The 20,145-nt window shown below is 31.0% G+C and overlaps 1 protein-coding gene and 1 non-coding gene across 5 annotated transcripts in view; one reads left to right on the top strand and one right to left on the bottom strand.

Moving 5' to 3' along the window:
* The window catches only part of LOC130893768 (schwannomin-interacting protein 1 homolog), a 108,799-nt gene that overhangs the window by 12,179 nt on the left and 76,475 nt on the right, over positions 1–20,145 (bottom strand). For all 4 annotated transcript variants that reach the window (XM_057800121.1, XM_057800123.1, XM_057800120.1 and 1 more), the window contains 6 exons: positions 8,582–8,854; positions 8,259–8,496; positions 7,143–7,383; positions 6,823–7,055; positions 5,990–6,763; positions 3,989–4,086 (listed from right to left, as the gene is read on the bottom strand). In XM_057800121.1, the coding sequence (XP_057656104.1) occupies positions 3,989–4,086; positions 5,990–6,763; positions 6,823–7,055; positions 7,143–7,383; positions 8,259–8,496; positions 8,582–8,842 (1,845 nt within the window). In that variant the 5' untranslated portion in view covers positions 8,843–8,854. The remainder of the gene's footprint in view (positions 1–3,988; positions 4,087–5,989; positions 6,764–6,822; positions 7,056–7,142; positions 7,384–8,258; positions 8,497–8,581; positions 8,855–20,145) is intronic.
* Trnae-uuc (transfer RNA glutamic acid (anticodon UUC)) lies at positions 7,495–7,566 on the top strand. The gene has a single exon. It is a non-coding gene; the product is annotated as a tRNA-Glu (tRNA).

The following is a 20,145-nucleotide window of genomic DNA, read 5'->3' as shown; positions in this document are numbered from 1 at the left end:
GTAAAATTTATATATTCTTTAATTTAATTCCGAATGCAAAGTAATTATGATTTTTTTAAATCACATGCAATCAACATTTTTTTTTATAGGTGTGGAATTGTTTACAACGTTGTATCCCAATTTGTTTAAACAATTGTCACCTGTGCGATAACACATATTATATGCATGTGTAATTTAAAGACGTTATCAATTTACTGATATGATGTAATTAAGTCGAGTTTCGAGTTCAATTGGGTGAACGTTTAAAAGTACTTAATAGGTTATTTGGATTTTATTGTAGAAGAATACAGTTTGTCTCATCCAGCGTTTATTTCTGTTTAAAGTCGCTTACCAAGAAGTGAATTCAAGACGACGTTGCCAGATTTTTTTGACGACTTAGAAATAGTAGAAATTTTTGGTAAATGATCGAACCACAATATTTTTTTCATGAAAAATCGAAAAATTAATATTTTTCATTGGCACCTAAGTTTAAAACAAACAAAATTTTAATACTTTTTTGGTTGATAAAGAAATATAAATATATTATTGTTTTATTACTTTTATTTAAAAAATTATACACTAATCAAATTGTTGTTAAATTAACGTTAAAAAAAATGAGGAAAATTGAATCCTAACATAACCTAAAAGTTTTTTAATAATTCTAAAAATTATAATATTAAATTGTTTTCAATCTAAAAGTTTTAATTTTTTTATCTATTTTCATCACATTCTTCGATAAAACATTGAAAAAATATCGAAAATTTGAGTTTTCCCATGTTTTATGGGATATTTATATAAAATTACGCAATAGTTCAAAATTCTTTATATTAACAAAAATATTTTAAAACTGGCAACACCGAATAGTAGTGACGTACGGAGCATGAACACTACTGTACTTTTATCCATAGACAAATATTTACCAAATAGAGGTTCGATCGTTCAAATATAAACTTGAGTACAAAAAATTATTCAGTATTACTTAATTATAAAAAAAAATCGAACGAAAACATACACGTTTATATTTAGAAAAGAAAATATAAACAAATCCTGATTTTTTGGACTCTAGCCCGAACGTACTCGATTCGAATTATATTCGATCCAATTAAATGCATTTTAACGCCTAATATTTGCGTCATGAATTATATGTGTCAATGTGAATTAGTATACCGAGGGCGTACGTAATCTTCCTAAATACAAAATACATATCAAATACTTTGTTTATTTAAAAATATGATATTTGTAATATGAAAATGAAAGATATTTACCAGATATGTTATTCTAAGTAAAAATTTTATTTTTAATAACCTCAATCGTTATATTAACATTGACCTTTACATATTTTTTATGTATAGGGTGATGTGTAAATTGTGAAAAATATTATTCGATATACGGTGTGTATCAACAAAAAATATATTATTGAGCAAGATATTTTTTTTTTAGAAATCTTTTATACTAGTAAAAAAAATAATATCTGACAGATATATAAAGATGCTTCTTTCAAATTTTTTTAATTTTAATTACGTCAAATTCTTCTAAAACATTCAATTGAAATCCACCCCGTATAATCCTCCATTAAAAATATTTCTTCTTTTTTATATAATGATACTTGAAATTCGATCTGATATCGATTATTCTTTTCATGAATCGATTAAAATATCGAAATATGATACCGTAACCTTGAATTTACTTCTTCTTAGTTTCCACTTTGAGACAGAAGATAAATGAAAAAAAAAATGTATTTGTATCGATGCGTCAACATAAATATAATCGTCATTTAATATATTTTCAACTTACTTTGCTTTTTACGTATTTTTTCTGATCCATTATCGTAATTAACTATCAAAATCCTCTAAATCACAACCGATCACTTCCGAAAATTCTAAAGCGAATATTTTTTTTTGTTTTCTGTTAAAAATTTCCCGGCTGTTGTTATAAGATGATGTCAGTTCGTGGAATAAGACAGAAAAACCGCTACCGGGATAATGGGCTCTACGAAGCCGTCTACTAGGTCTATTTTCGTATCGCACTTTTTATTTATTGGTGTAGGAGATGAGAGCTGTCGGCGAATCAACATAAATATGCGTTTAAGCGGGTAGATGCTACACTTATTATTTGTTGTAGGACATATTATATGATAATATTATATCGACATAGACGGAACGAGAGGGATTCGTATTTAAAAAATATTAATCAAAACTATTTACCATCTACAAATTACGTCACTCGAAATTAGTAATTTCAAACTCCTTCTTTCTTGTCACAGGTTGTCACGTAACCCCTCTCCGGATGTGACGTCACTCAATTTTAAAATTTTTATATGTATTTAACAACAAAAAGAAAGAAACTTTTATAAAAACGAGAGAAAACTTATATTTTTATTAAATAATTTAATAAAATCAACATAAAATCAAATATAATAATAATTTCGGTCACACATTGTCATATTTCGTGCCACGAATGTTGAAATTGAAAACGAAGAAGAAGAGGAAGTTTATGGGTACGATCAGTTGTCAACATCCGATTTATTTGAGTGATCGTAAAAATTATGGTAATTAATATACGGGTCTATAAGTGAAAACGATTTTTACTGATACGAAAAAATTGAATCTAGAATAACGAATTTACAAAAAAAATAAACCTAAAAAATCGTATTTATTACGTAATATTTTTACTTCGACGCCTATGTTCTCCTGATAATCTCGCGAACAGTTGGCCGTTTACGTGTCAAAGTTCATTCATATTAACGATGACATGGCGGACTAATCGTTGATATTCAATATTTAATATGAATAACGTCGAATTGAAATTGTTTCTGGCAAATTAGGTTATTAAAATTACTGGAGTGCGGTTTGGACTAACGAAATTTATAAACAAACGCTTTTATAATTATGAATTGATGAAGTTTTATAATTCAATATCGGCTGGTAGTTGTTTGACGTTCCATTTTGGTTCTAACAACAAATTTCCTAGAAAATTCGTGTCGATATCAGACGACGTATAATTATAGATTTCTTGATATTACTTTTCATTTCATTCCAACAAAAGATTTATTTGAATTTTAGTTTCATTCCACCAAAAATTGAAATTACTTTTTGTTTGAAAATAAATATTTGAAATAAAAAATTACAGTGTATTTGTGGCATAAAAAGGTGAGTTTTCACAAAATATCGTAAAAAAAACTTTTTTTTTTGTAAAAGATATCAATAAGAAACCAAAAACTTAGTTTTTCGAATTTTCTACTTTAATTTTGAGGTTATGTAAAAAAAGTGTAGATACAAAAGTTGTAGATCTTTTTATTATCTACAACTTTGCTATTTAACTTTTTTTTATACAAATCATAGTTTTGCCGGAAAACGATATAAACCGTTTTTTACCCCCAAACTCACCCCCTTCCACTTACTAACCTCAGATCGCTTGCAAATTATTTTTATTCTTTTCTTTTCCAATGGGCTTTACTCTATTATATTTTTTTCTTTCACTTTTTACCATTTTCAAATTCTATTCTCCTGGTCTATAATTGAAAATTAACCTCAATCTTTAACCAACACTTTATTATGATACTTTTCAAAAATATTTACCAGAAACTTTTCTAATTCTGTACCGTACATAAAACAAAAATATTCCGTGACCTAATGCTGTAATAATTTCAATTTAATTACACTATAAAGAATGTCTCTAAAACGATTTTTAAATTTTTTCACACAATATAAAAAAACTTGATAAATTTCGCTTATTTTCACATCGAATGTTAAAAAAAACGATATATTTAGATTTCTCTCGTCGAGCTACCCCGAATTAAGTACAAAACGATTTTTGTGCGTTATCTAGAAGCGTAGATATTCGATATTTTCAAAACCCGAATCGCTTTGGAAAATGAGTAATCGGTTTTACAAGCAACCGCACATTCATAAAACCCTAAAATATTCAACCAAAAGAAAACAATACGTAAAAATTATTTGAGTTACGAGACAACCGTATAGAAAAATGATTGAATAAAGTTCGTACTTACCCTTCTCTCTTCTTCTCTAGCTGCCCGCAGGTGACATTCTATCGCTTCTAGATCGATCTTCGGCATCGCCGTTTCAATGTTGTACACATCGAAACTACCTTTAAAATGAATTATGTAAATCACTTACAAGAATGTTTCGAATTCATCTCGAATGTTGAATCAGAAATAGGGAAAGGATTTTTTTAACTACCATTAAGGGAGGCGTTTGAATACAGTTGACGAAATAATTTTGAAGGAAATAATAATGAAAAATTAAATTTTTTAATAATTTTGATTCCGATATTCTACAAATTTGTTCAATAATACAAACTAATATGTTATTTTCTATCGAATTCTGATGTTTTTAATATGATATGAACTATTCAATTTCAACTATTAGAAGATTAAAAAAACTTTTGGTGGAATAGCACGAAAATTATATTAGCCTTCGTTCTATTTTCGTAGACGCCTAGAAGTTATGCAATTTATTTTACACGATAATTTGACACGTCGATTTAATGAATGCTTGTTATTCCACTAAATATATTCTATAATAATATAATCAACTCGAATGCAAAATGAATTAATTAACGAGAATTGTAATTATTAGTTGATCCAAGGTCATCCGAGTTCAAGATATATACCAATTGCAGTTTCATTCCACTAAAAGATTGATTTTACTTTTCGGTTTCATTCCACCACAACTTGAAAATTATCAATAATTTTGAAAGAAATCAAAATTCAATAATAATGAAAAATTAAATTTTTTAATAATTTTGATTTCCCGATATTTTACAAATTTGTTCGATAATACAAACGAATATGTTATTTTCTATAGAATTCTGATGTTTTTAATATGATATGAACTATTCAATTCCAACTATTAGAAGATTTAAAAAACTTTTGGTGGAATAGCACGAAAATTATATTAGCCTTCGTTCTATTTTCGTAGACGCCTAGAAGTTATGCAATTTATTTTACACGATAATTTGACACGTCGATTTAATGAATGCTTGTTATTCCACTAAATATATTCTATAATAATATAATCAACTCGAATGCAAAATGAATTAATTAACGAGAATTGTAATTATTAGTTGATCCAAGGTCATCCGAGTTCAAGATATATACCAATTGCAGTTTCATTCCACTAAAAGTTTGATTTTACTTTTCGGTTTCATTCCACCACAACTTGAAAATTATCAATAATTTTGAAAGAAATCAAAATTCAATAATAATGAAAAATTAAATTTTTTAATAATTTTGATTTCCCGATATTTTACAAATTTGTTCGATATTACAAACGAATATGTTATTTTCTATAGAATTCTGATGTTTTTAATATGATATGAACTATTCAATTCCAACTATTAGAAGATTTAAAAAACTTTTGGTGGAATAGCACGAAAATTATATTGGCCTTCGTTCTATTTTCGTAGACGCCTAGAAGTTATGCAATTTATTTTACACGATAATTGTAATTATTAGTTGATCCAAGGTCATCAGAGTTCAAGATTTATACCAATTTCAGTTTCATTCCACTAAAAGATTGATTTTACTTTTCGGTTTCATTCCACCACAACTTGAAAATTATCAATAATTTTGAAAGAAATCAAAATTCAATAATAATGGAAAATTAAATTTCTTAATAATTTTGATTTTCCCGATATTTTACAAATTTGTTCGATATTACAAACTAATATGTTATTTTCTATTGAATTCTGATGTTTTTAATATGAATATGAACTATTCAATTTCAACTATTAAAAGATTTAAAAAACTTTTGGTGGAATAGCACGAAAATTATATTGGCCTTCGTTCTATTTTCGTAGACGCCTAGAAGTTATGCAATTTATTTTACACGATAATTGTAATTATTAGTTGATCCAAGGTCATCCGAGTTCAAGATTTATACCAATTTCAGTTTCATTCCACTAAAAGATTGATTTTACTTTTCGGTTTCATTCCACCACAACTTGAAAATTATTAATAATTTTGAACGAAATTATGAATTTTAGTTACCTATTGTTTCCGTATTCGATTTCTTCTTCTCTCTCACGATTGGTACCGATCTTCTGTTCATCGTTTCTCTGCTTCTCGTTCCCCCTTCCCTTCGCGCGAAACCGATCAAACTGCCGGTTTGTTGATTGTCGTCTTTCCTTTTCTTGACCGTAGTAGTTTCCACTTTCTCTTTCTTCCTCGGTACGGCGTTATCTTCTTCTTTTTCCGTTTTCGCCATTGTTTCGTCTTTTTCTTCCGAACAATCGTCAACCTCCATTTTCGTTTCGCGAAAATTGAGGTTATCATCCACTGAAACGTCATTTGCGCCATTTTGAATGGAAATATTTTCTTTGGCATTCGACAAAAACGCGTCTTCTATTTTAATATGTAGTGTATCCGCCATTTTGGCCGCCAGAGGATCTTCGCTCGCCCCGAATTCTAATTCCGCGGGTTTTTTTGCATCTTCTTCATCAACTTCTTTTTTTTCTTCGTCCTCTTCCGGTAGATCTTCAGTTTTGACAGCTAATTCGTGTCCTTTAACGACCTTGGAGTCCTGCAGGACCCGATGTAAAGGTACTACCTTTGTGGGTGACAACTTGTTGAAAGGTTCTTCGATATTTGGTTGGATGTTGTATTTAACGGCGGTAGGGGAGAAATCTTTTAGCACTTGAAGTTTTTCGGCGGCTTCTTCGAGTTTTTCTTCCACGGCTTTCTCGATTTTTCGAAGGTTATACGAATCTTCGTTTCTGAAAGCGACTTTACAAAGTTCTTCTTCGACTTCTTGTCTAAAATCACCTGTAACGTATAAATAGAGGTTATGTTCGGGTGTTTATTGAGGTTATGTCATTTCTTACCGACGATGTTATCTTCGTCGCCGCTGTTGATTGAATTTCCACTGCTAGATTCACTATTTCGGTTAAATTCACTGTCCTCCTCGATATTGAACGCCGGTTTGTCGTGAAACACTTTTTGAATATTTTCAACACTATCCAAACGGTTAACACTGTCTATTTTATAATCAGTATCGATTTCTTCGATATTGTTGTTATTATTAGCCTCAGCTTCTAATTTCGCCGTCAAAGAATCGCTATAAATACATAAATTTATTAAATACATTAAAATAACGAATTAATAATTAATAATAAAATTCGATCCACCCTGTATATACACTCACCCCGATATTTCGACGTTCAATGATTCGCACTCCAGATCGTCGTCGGTGTACTCCGCGTCAGACGTCAGAGTATGCGCCAAATGTTGAAATCCCGGGTAGTTCGGATTTACTACACACCTCCTTTGTACCGTACCTCGATTACTTAAGTTACCGTCATCTGATGATTCGGAATCGGAAATGTCGAAATCACGATCTTCATCTTGCGGTGACGTATCTGCTGAAGAACAGCTTTGCTGTGCTTCTAAATATGAAAAATCAAAATAAAATTGTAATTTTGTATAGTTACTAAAAATTTTATTTTTAAATATTTCTTTTATACACTACTTTTGGTTTGTCTTGAAAATCATTATAATCCGATATGGTCTAGTGGCTAGGATACCTGGCTTTCACCCAGGAGGCTCGGGTTCGATTCCCGGTATCGGAAAATTATTTTTTCTTTTTTTTTTAATTTAATTAAATCGAGATGAATAATAAAATCTTGATAACTGGAAATTTATAAATATAATAGAAAAAAAATAATTTAAAAAGTTGAAAAATTTAGGAAATTATTGCGAATTTAATAAACTAGTAAAAAATCCTTGATAAAAACGAAAATATATTTAGAAGTGAAAGCACATAAAAAAAAGAAAATATTTTGGATATATGAATGAATCATAACAAAAAAAAAAGTTGCAAGAAAAATATAAAGATTTAAAAGTAAAAAGGAAAAGCGATAGCGGGAATCGAACCCTGGCCTCCCTGGTCACGAGCGGGCGTCCTAACCTCTAAACTAGATCGAACATCAAACTACTTCGATAAATTTTGTTATAAAAAATTATTTTTCCAATAGAGTAAAAATATAAACGTTTCGATTTATTTCTGTCTTTATCATCTGACATAATTTCGTTAACATACGAGGGTAATTCAAATATGAACCCGGAATTTTGCTATAAAAAATATTATAATTAAATTAGAAGACTGTAATTTTTCTACATAATCTCCCCACGCTTTTGGCACCATTTCGGATACTTTTTTCGTAAAAATCTTCCGGCTTCTCACTCGAGAATATCCACAAGACGTTTCGTGATATTATGACTATCGATTTGAACCACCCTCGTATACGTTACATTAAAATACCTTCGTAATCAAGGTAAGAAGTATCATCTGACGAAGATCGTTGTGAACAAATCGAATTGTTTGATACGGATTTGATGGCGGCGTTTTTTAGGAAGGTAGGCGTATCGGACGCCCCCTGCCGGTGTCTCAAAGTGGCAGCCAGCGTGTTGATATTGACGTTCACCAAATTTAATAACCGATGCGTGTTGTTCTTCGCGTTGTTTTGCGTCTCTTGCAATGAGGCCTGGCACCATTGCACCTAATAAATAAATCCGGTTTATTAACCGCGCGGCGAAACCGCCGCGTGTATAAACGCCTTAATAAAAAAAGATTTTTTTTTTTACCTTATCTTGAACGCCGTTGTTGATTATGTTCGAGTCCGTGGTACTATTCAATTCCTTTATAACGTTATTTATAGTGTCATTACTGTTATTTGTATTGTAGGTTAGATTCGTGACGGGGATATAGTTTGAGGTTATGTTACTTAAGGTTGTTGTTGTCGTCGTATTACTGTTCTGCAAAGTGTTTATTCTTTTTGGAGAATTGAGGATGTCGTTGTTACCATTATGGACGGCCAAAGGACCTTCGATGGTCTTCAGACGCATTTTTTATAAAACCTGCAACAAAAATAATGATAAGAACGTTGAATACCCCGGGCGAAACGCGAGCCACAACGTTATTGGTCTAAATCAATAAGGTTAGGTTATGTAAGGTTATGTAAGGTTAGGTTAGGTTAGTTGTGTTACAAACTGAAATAAAGGTAAACAAAAATAATTTTCTTCAATCAAATATTTTAATTGGACTTAAATCTATAACTTTTACATTTTTAAATTTTTTTTTTATTTTTTATATTAATTTCTCGTCGCCATGTATATATTTTTACCGTTTACTTTATATCTATTCCAAATTACAGGATTACATTGTATATTTTCGTAATAACGATTATTTATAATTTTTATTATTAATCTGCAAATTATTTGTTAAGTGCTAAGTGCGGTCCTGTTAGATGCTCGGCGTTTCCAATACTGATCACGCGTACTAAGCGTGAATATGTTTTTATTTATTATTTTTTTCGATAAATAGACTATATACGTAAATAAACTTGTTTTATACAAGTAGAACTATTTATTTTTTAAATTAATACTAATAACAAAACTTTTTTTAAACGCTTTCAATGTTTATTCATTGTAAATTCTATTTAAAAACGTTAACCTCTATTTTCTCGAATCCCAAATACCCAAATCTTATTATAGGTACATTCTAGAAAAATAAAATCTAAGCCTCGAGCTGACAGTAGAGCTTCTGTTTTATCATTCCATTAAGTAAAAAAGTTTTAGTAAAAACATACAACAAAAAGAAGTGCCAGAAGGCTAGTTTACGAAACAGGGACGGCTCGACCCGACTAAAATAAAAAAAACGTAAATAATTTATTTATGACGAAATTACGGATAAATTCGTATGTTAATACGCAATTTTCGTAAAAAAATTTATGATCTTCAAGTTATTTCGACTCTTTTTGACATAAAACTCGCCATTTATGAGAAAAATCGTTAAAAACTAAACTTTGACCTTGAATTAATTTCCAAGTACATTTATTTTAAGCCATACGCATTATTTTTACTTTCAAGTACATATCAGGAATCAGCTTGATTTGAATATAGAGTAGTGATGTGTTATACAGGGTATTCAAAAAGTTGTAACTAATTTTCTATAAAAATCGTAACAAGTCCAGTACCCTGTATAATTTAAGAACAATCTGTCGCCGCCGAAGCAATCGATGATTAGTGGAAAATGATTTATTTCGTTGAATCTGATACAGGGTGAATCAAAATACTGATACATTATTTTCTCGGTTTTTTTCGAATCAGTTACCCCGAATATCGAAAATTTCTAATGAAATATTTATTTTTAACTTTTTACTTTATCACACTAATCAATATGATAAATACAATACAGGGTGATCGATTTGAAAAAACCCAGAAAATAATTTATTAGTATTTCGATTCACCTTGTATCATAATCAATGTATATTACAAAATTTCAATCCGGCCCTGTTTTAGTACTTTTCAATTCAGCACTCTAAAATATTGAACCACCTCGTATACACATAAATATTTGAAAACGACTTACAATTCGTCAATTAAATACTGAATTATGGCAACACTGACGTTAATACGTCAAATCTGACATGTCCATCATAAAGTTTGACGTTTTTAACGGTGAACGTACTTCAAACGTTAAACGTCAAAAAATTGAATTCAATCACGAATAGTCTGATTCCAAATATGAAATAATTTCTCAATTAAAAAAAAATGTATTTCGGAATACCCTGTAACACCGTGTATAATGTATTTTAAAAAATTTTGATCCGGCCATGTTTTAGTACTTTTCAATTCAGCACTCTAATATATTGAACCACCTCGTATACACATAAATATTTGAAAACGACTTACAATTCGTCAATTAAGTACTGAATTATGGCAACACTGACGTTAATGCGTCAAATCTGACATGTCCATCATAAAGTTTGACGTTTTTAACGGTAAACGTACTTAAAACGTCGAACGTCAAAAAATTGAATTAAATCACGAATAGTTCGATTCCAAATATAAAATAATTTCTCAATTAAAAAAAAATACCCTGTAACACCGTGTATAATTTATATTAAAAAATTTCGATCCGGCCCTGTTTCAGTAATTTTCAATTCAGCACTCGAGCGGAAGTGTTAGAAGTAGCGTAAACAGTGGTTCTCCGCCATTTTAATTCGTTGCATCCGATTAGTAAATGCATTCGGAATGGATTCACAAACAGCACAATAATTGCATTAAGGTTAGGTTCACCGAAATAACGAATAAGATAAATTTTTATCTCGTCAATAAAATGAATTCACAAATTCTCTTTGGGATGAAGTAATTATTAGCATTACCCTGTATGAGTTTCGTGTTATATTTTTTTCCAACGTTATCAACTGTGTAAATGTGAAACATTTTGATTTAGCGCTTTTTTGCATGACGACCTTAATTCATTTCATTCTGAAATCCCTACGCCAAAAGATATGGTTTTTAAATTTGTTCACGAAATCACAATATAATTGAAAATAAATAAAAAATACATAATACAATAAAAACTTTGAGAGAAAAATGAGATTTGTTATACAAAATTTTTTACTAATCTTACTAAATAGATCCAGAAAATTCAAAATTAATTTTCTGTTTGTAACAAACATAATGAACCGCCATCTTGTAAGCTCGTACGTATACGAAGCACCCAGTAGCAGCCATTGTTACTCCAATTTAGAAACTTATGAGAAGTAAAGGGTAAAACAATTTAATCATTAATCGAAATATCCACCACGAAACGTCGTAAAAATTCATGTAAGGGTCATTGTAACATAATTTTTAATTTGATATGCAGACGTTGACCTAGAAACGGTATCACGAACGAAAGTATTCTCGTTACATAAAAATGGCCGAATTCAAGGCAATAACATAAGGTCGAACGCGCATAGGCACCGTTATGAATTTTATGAGAAAAAAAAACATGAACAGAACGACCAAACATCGATTTAAGTCGAACTCAAATTGTTATTACATCCTTAAATTGCTATACTGAACAAATGTTTTCATACAATCTTATTTTAAAATAAAATGTATAACTCGTATCTCCATCTCTAGACGTAAAACGAAACTAATTTATTAATAACAGTAATCTGTAACTTTGAATATTTTGTTGGCCATCGAATCGAAAAACCTAAAAACGTAATAGTCACGTGCACAAATATCTATATTATATCGGACAGGAAATGATGCAATAAAGTGAAATGACAGCTTTTCCACGTGATTTATTCCCTTCAGGTCCATCAATATCGCTACTAAATCAATGAATGATTGAATTTCATATTCAGAAAAAAAAAAAAAAAAACAAAACGATCAAATGGCGTAACACGAGTTTTAACGATGCTTTTTTATAAATATGTTTTTATAACCATAAGAAGTGAAATGAATTGATTTATATTCCAATATGGCGCATTAGCTTGACGTTGGTTGAGGTCAGTGACCGCATTCCAAAAAAATCTATTTTAGTAGGAGATATACAAGATTTATATTTTGTAAGAGAATAAAGTAAGTAAATAAATTAAAAAAATAATTATTAATAATAATACTAAAATTATTTAATTTACGTTCATAATAATTGTGTTTTACGAGGGTGAATGAATATGTTCTGGGTATAAAATAAATGTTGGTCAAACTGAGTTTACTAGCTCTGTTTTTTTAAATATAAAAGTTTTGAGAGAGTTTTACTGATTTCTAATACAGTGTGGACTAAAATTAGTATGTTTTTAGTTTTATTTTCACGAAAAAGTTCATGTAACATTTTATAAAATAATTTTAACAAATATATTCTTAATTCAACGCACAATTATGAATGATTATAATGAACAGGGTCGGATTAGAACAATTCAACATTCCCAATTATAATATTTAATATATTTCGTTGTGAAATTTGGTGTTGATTTGAAAAATGGTGATAATAACATATAAAAATTGAAAATTAACCAACATTAAAACACTGTAAACAAGGACGAACGAAAAATTTTGAAAACTAAGCTATTAACCCAGTATAAGTATACAAACTGCCTTAAATACCAAATATTATCGTATACAATGATAATAATCTATTATATGAGTGGTGAGATAATTTACTTAAAAAAACCGTCCCTGTATCACAAAACACAAAACTACTGTACGTAAATTTGATTTTCTATTACTGCAAAATATTGAATCAACCTCGTATATATATATATATAGAAATATTTATTCGAATGTGGTTTACGATTCGTCAATCAAGTATTGAGATATGGCAACACTGGTGTAAATACGTCGGATCTGACGTGTCCATCATAAAATTTGACGTTTTTAATGGCGAACGTATCCGTAGTTTAAGCAACAACCTTCGTATTGACAGCGTTAAATTTAAATTACTTATAATAGAAATAAAATTTCAAAAATCTCTTTTTCGTTTTTTAATCCATCAATATTTATACTTTATATTCATAATTTCATTAATAATATATCGAACTAACACCGATTTGACCTTGTAGACTGGAGGTCATTCACCTCGTGAAACGTCGAAAAGTTTTTTCCAATTAAAAAAAATAAATTGTTTATCTATACGATTCGTAATAATTTTTTACTGTGTATATTGTGAAAGATCCGAAATTAAATACGAGGTCACGTGGCTATCATGCACCGACCGAATTACGTCTACTCTGGAAACCTAATGGCCCTATAAATTGCTCCTTTAACAAGGGCTGATTGCGAACGCGAGGGCATTCCTGCACTCAGCTTTTATTAAACTCTGGTTGAATGAAGAGGGACAAAGAAGGGTCGAAATGTTAAAGAATCAAAATTTATTATAAACCATGGAGAATATTCTGTAAAAATTGTTTTTTTTTTGTACTTTGCAAAAAAAGAAGATTCATATTCTTATTAAATAGTTCTAGGGCAGTAACAAACATCAGGTAAGGTTTCTGGATGAAATATTACCTTTATAAAAGCTTAATTAACCTAAAAATAAAAAAATACTTCCCTCGTAGTTCCAGTTTAATTAAGTAACTAAATTCACGACACAACGAAAATATTTACCACGTTACGAACACATATTAACTAAAACTAAGTTAAAATAACTTCGTATTCTAATTTATAGTGATTTATTTTCGTTAATCAATTAACCAAAAAAATATATAAACACTATAAGGTTAAGAATAAAATAATACAGAGATCTAGAAGAACGACATCTATCGATAAGTAGCGGAATAAACAACAAATAACTAGACTTATGATCACAGAATATACATTATTTAGATAGTTCACTTCTTACTAAATAGTTCTAACAAACATCAATTAAGGTTTCTGGATGAAATATTACCTTGATAAAATCGTCTACTGTTTTTTTTTCAGACAATTTGACAGCTTAACTAACCTAAAAATAAAAAAATACTTCCCTTGTAGTTCGAGTTTAATTAAGTAACTAAATGGTTGTTTTCACGGAACAACGACAACATTTACCACGTAACGTCTACGAAAATCTTAACTAAAACCATTGTTGCAATATCCTTTGAGATTTTATAACAATTGAAGTTTCGTATTCTAACAATAAATATGTACTTGTCGTGTTAATCAATTAATAAAAATATATAAATAAACTGACAGCACCATTTGTTTAAGAATAAAATAATACAGAGATCTACAAGAACGACATCTATTGATAAGGAGCGGAATAAACAACAAATAAGTAGACGAATGTTTATGATCACAGAATATACATTATTTAGATAGTTCACGATGTTATATTTTAATCAGTTTAACTTTATATAATATATTTAACACGTTCACTGCCAATTACGATATAATTTATATATTTTTGTAATTTTTAAAATAATCTGTCGTATATATAGATAGGATGACGCGTTTTTAGGTATAAAAATTATAAATACATTAAAATTCCGTATTCCACCCATTTTGTACGAGGAACGGTTAAAATGAGTTTAAATTCTATAAAAAACAAATTAATTCCCTGTATTGGGAAAAACTCTGGGACACGCCGTATTTTCAAACGCGCGTTCGAAAATAAAAAAAAAAAGAAAATATACAGGGTGTATCATGTGACAGTGACCAATATCAACTTTCTTATTCCAAATGCAACGCAGTGACTATTATTTCTTTTTTTTTTGGATTCTTCAGAAAATTTTGTTTTTTTTTTATATTAACCAAAAATAATTAACATACAGGGAGTTGTATTCGAAACGATAGAGTTGTCTCTGTCACATGATATAAACCTCGCCTTTTTTTTTGGGTAAAAGTGAATTTTGATAGATCGCGAAGCCGATCCTGTTCTAATATGTCATAAAAAGCTAAAATTTGGCGAATGCGCCGGGTACTTTCCGTCATTTAAATAAAATTTTGTTTTCCATTGCACGTAGAGACGATTTCCATGAAATCACGTTGTTTTTTCATGGTAATCTGGAAATTTCGAGAATCCGAATGTTCTAGAAAGCGAATTTAGTATATAAAGCGGTAGTTTTAGCAAACGTGAATCAGTTAATCATTAAATAGCGAATAGATAGTGACAAATGTATCAATTTTTGTAGATTGCGAAGCCGATCCTGCTCTAATATATCATAAAAAGCTAAAATTTGGCGAATGCGCCGGGTACTTTCCGTCATTTAAGTAAAATTTTGTTTTCCATTGCACGTAGAGACGATATCCATGAAATCACGTGGTTTTTTCACGGTAATCTGGAAATTTCGAGAATCCGAATGTTCTAGAAAGCGAATTTAGTATATAAAGCGGTAGATTTAGCAATCGTAAATCAGTTAACAATTAAAAAACGAATAGAAAGTGACAAATGTATCAATTTTTGTAGATCGCGAAGCCGATCCTGCTCTAATATATCATAAAAAGTTAAAATTTGGCGAATGCGCCGGGTACTTTCCGTCATTTAAGTAAAATTTTGTTTTCCATTGCGCGTAGAGACGATTTCCATGAAATCACGTTGTTTTTTCACGGTAATCTGGAAATTTCGAGAATCCGAATGTTCTAGAAAGCGAATTTAGTATATAAAGCGGTAGATTTAGCAATCGTAAATCAGTTAACAATTAAAAAACGAATAGAAAGTGACAAATGTATCAATTTTTGTAGATTGCGAAGCCGATCCTGCTCTAATATATCATAAAAAGTTAAAATTTGGCGAATGCGCCGGGTACTTTCCGTCATTTAAGTAAAATTTTGTTTTCCATTGCACGTAGAGACGATATCCATGAAATCACGTGGTTTTTTCACGGTAATCTGGAAATTTCGAGAATCCGAATGTTCTAGAAAGCGAATTTAGTATATAAAGCGGTAGATTTAGCAATCGTAAATCAGTTAACAATTAAAAAACGAATAGAAAGTGACAAATGTATCAATTTTTGTAGATCGCGAAGCCGATCCTGCTCTAATATATCATAAAAAGTTAAAATTTGGCGAATGCGCCGGGTACTTTCCGTCATTTAAGTAAAATTTTGTTTTCCATTGCGCGTAGAGACGATTTCCATGAAATCACGTGGTTTTTTCACGGTAATCTGGAAATTTCGAGAATCCGAATGTTCTAGAAAGCGAATTTAGTATATAAAGCGGTAGATTTAGCAATCGTGAATCAGTTAATCAATAACTACATCGTTATATTTCGTGGGGGGCGTGAATATTTTTCATTTCCGTCTCCGAAACAACCGATTCGGTTTTTGCAAACTTTCCCGCCCTAGTAGGTCGAAACCGGTAATTGCCTCGTTTTTTCTGAGTAGGCACTTAACACCAATTCAATTACTTCCCATCAAACTTTCCATTCCGTCGGTCCGTATCGAAAATTTGTCTCCGGAGGATCTACAAAAGCGATTTCCACCGCCCCTAATGGACTTTCTTACTACCTTAGAAAAACTATAAGCGCCGAATGGACGAAAGTTTTTTTATTTTCGTTTCCCGCCAAAATTATCGTCGTTTTTCAAAAGAATCACGGAACACTATGTTCAAAACTCGATTTAACGAAAAGCTATTTTTTTTTTTCAAGGTCCATACAAACTTCCGGTTCAAATATAATATCATAGAGGGCGCCACCAACTGAGGAATCAGTTGAAAATATTCTCGTTTGAACCGGTTTTGTTGCGATTTGGACGCTTCTTCGCGTGTTCGTGCGATTTCTCAAAGGAAGAAATCATCGGGTACCAAATACGGATTGTACGGTGGATGATCCATCGATACGACGTTTCGAATGCTACAACGATTGAATTTGGAAAACCGGGTGATCCAAGATGGTGTTTCATCGCCAAAAGTCGAAGCACCACCACCAACATCACCACCAGAACCTGGAGATTCTTGATAACACTACATCATCGAGTTTTAGAAGGCTACAGCATGTTGGGGATGTATTGGAGCTCGGATTGTCTTCGGAAGCCTTCTCCAAATCATCTTCTTGGTTTTCTAAAGATGTACGCCAACTGGAGATGACTGGCGATTGGTTGGTTCAAATTTAGATGATTCCTTCCTTCCACCAGATCTTCCGGTACATTTTTCCGGGTTTCTCCACGTGGATACTGATCTTTAAGTAGTTAAATTGCATTTTCTTTTGGAAAAACGTGTTTCTTTCCACGTCGGACGGACAATACACCTCCTCGATCACGTCGTAGTTCGGAATTACCCCCGAACGAACGGATCCGAACGTTGGCGCGTCGAGTTCGATGGTCGGCGGACGTGCTGCCACCTATCGGCGATAATTTAGCCGGTAAGTTTCGACGCGCGTTTGTTTTGTGAATAAACTTGATGAACAGATATATTTTGCATAAGATCCCTCGGGAATGAGCATCTCCGAGTTTCGATCTGCGCCGGAAAGAAAATTAGGAAATGAAAGTTGCTCGTTCGGGATTGGGAGTTTGTATATTTCGAATCCCATCGCTAGATATGATTTTTTCGTATCTTATCTCGGATCCAGATCCGCCGCTAGAGATCGAGTCGGTAAACGGGTTCAGAAAACGAGAATTTTAAGTTTATATGAACCGCGTTACATCCGACGACGAAAATATTGGACGTAACGTTTTTAGTTTGCATTTTTCAACGACTTTTGACTGTTTTCTATCGATAATTTCAAATCTGTCATATGTATATTGCGTCATTTGTCATTTTCAATTGTTCTGTGATGTATTCTGTCATCTGTCATGTTGTTTATCGTCCACTGATCATGTGTCAAGTACTTCGTGTTCCGTGATGTCGTACCAATCATTTATTGTGTATGCCGTGTTGTCTACACGTCATTTTAGTGACGTCATAAATATTATTTTTTATATTTCTGTAATTTCTTATTAATTAGACCTTTTGATATGCTCGGATTTCTAAATCTTCTTCATTTTTTATTGGATATTAAATTTTGGTTAACTTTTAAATCGAAAAAAGTGGAAAAAAAAATAAAATGGACCGTCATATATATGATTTACCATTATAAGTTACGTTCTGTGACATATATCGTGTGTTCTATGTCATATGTATATTGCGTCATTTGTCATCTCCACCCTCTATCAACTTTTCTATGATGTATGTGATCAAGTCTGTCATCTGTCGTATGTCAACTACCTTGTGTTCCGTGATCTCTGTAATTTCTTATTAATTAGACCTTTTGATATGCTCGGATTTCTAAATCGTTTCGATTTTAAGTCTTTTTTATTGAATATTAAATTTTGGTTAACTTTTAAATCGAAAAAAGTGGAAAAAAAATAAAATGGACCGTCATATATATGATTTACCATTATAAGTTACGTTCTGTGACATATATCGTGTGTTCTATGTCATCTGTCATATGTATATTGCGTCAACTGTCATCTCCACCCTCTATCAACTTTTCTATGATGTATATGATGAAGTCTGTCATCTGTCGTATGTCAACTACCTTGTGTTCCGTGATCTCTGTAATTTCTTATCAATTAGACCTTTTGATATGCTCGGATTTCTAAATCGTTTCGATTTTAAGTCTTTTCTGTTATAAAATAAGTTTTTTCTAATAATTTTTGAACCACAGATAAATATTTTGACGTTTCGACTACTTTCAATCTCTTTTTTATTGAATATTAAATTTTAATTGACTTTTAAATCGAAAAAAGTGGACAAAAAAATGAAACGGACCGTCATATATATGATTTACCATGATCAGTGACGTTCTGTGACATATGTCGTGTGTTCTGTGTCATCTGTCATCTGTATATAACGTCATTTGTCATTTCCATCCTCAGATAAACTATAAAAACGTTTCTTCTAGTACATATCGTATATATGGACGTGATTTTTCCATAGAATTAATATAAAACATAGATAGTGGAATTGTATTATTAAAAGAGAGAGAAAGAACATCGATTTACCATTATCAATTACGTTCTGTGACATATATCGTGTGTTATGTGTCATCTGTCATATGTATATTGCGTCATTTGTCATTTCCAATTGTTCTGTGATGTATATGACCAAGTCTGCCATCTATCGTGTGTGCTTTCACCATTATCCACCTCTCTTTATGCGTTAATAAAATCAAAAATTGTTTTTTTTCCTTTTTCGTTGTTTTGAACTCATTTTACAAAAAAAACAAAACTCAAATCTGTTTTTTTTTAAATTGGAACTGCAATTTTCGTTCCCTGTATACAACAAACTTTTTTTTCTAAATTCTCGCAGTAGGAAAATCCGCGATGTGCCTCGAATGGGAAAGCGGAAAACTTTCAAAGGAAAGGTTAACTGGAGGGCCAAAAACAGTGATTCGACCTCATTGATTAACCAATTTTAAGTTATTTAACTTTTTAACGAAAAAAGTGTTCCCATTACTGAGGGATTTACTCGAGATGAAACTTTTCTTGTCAGATCATACGAAAGGACAATACACACACACACACAAATTTTTCACAAACTAAATACGCTTGTTTACGATTTAATAAAAGACACACAGACATATTCTGTCAATTTTATGACAACTGACTTTTTCAAGGTTAATAATTCCCGATTACATCTATGGTTTTTTTTGCATAGATATATATCTGTGATCGTGACATTTTTGTTTTGTGAAACGTAGTTATCGATGTCGATGGTTTTTAATCGCTATCGGATACGTTCGACAAGCAGTTAATCGATGTTGAAAATGTTAAAATTCGAACTGAAAACGTAGAAAAGGAAAAAGGATAGTTTGGAAAACAAATTATCCGTATTGGAAACGAAGGATCCGAATAATAATCATTTTAAATCATACATCAGTTTAAGTGATAAGATACTTTTTGTGGGGGAGTGTAGTTTTAATATCTGTCATAGGTGGAGCTATAAATTTCAACACCTAAGCCATCGGTCAGCCG

The sequence above is a fragment of the Diorhabda carinulata genome, chromosome 5, assembly GCF_026250575.1.
Source record: "Diorhabda carinulata isolate Delta chromosome 5, icDioCari1.1, whole genome shotgun sequence".
Taxonomy (NCBI): domain Eukaryota; kingdom Metazoa; phylum Arthropoda; class Insecta; order Coleoptera; family Chrysomelidae; genus Diorhabda; species Diorhabda carinulata.
The sequence above is the reverse complement of the archived record's forward strand: the minus strand, read 5'-3'. Positions and strand labels throughout refer to the sequence as shown.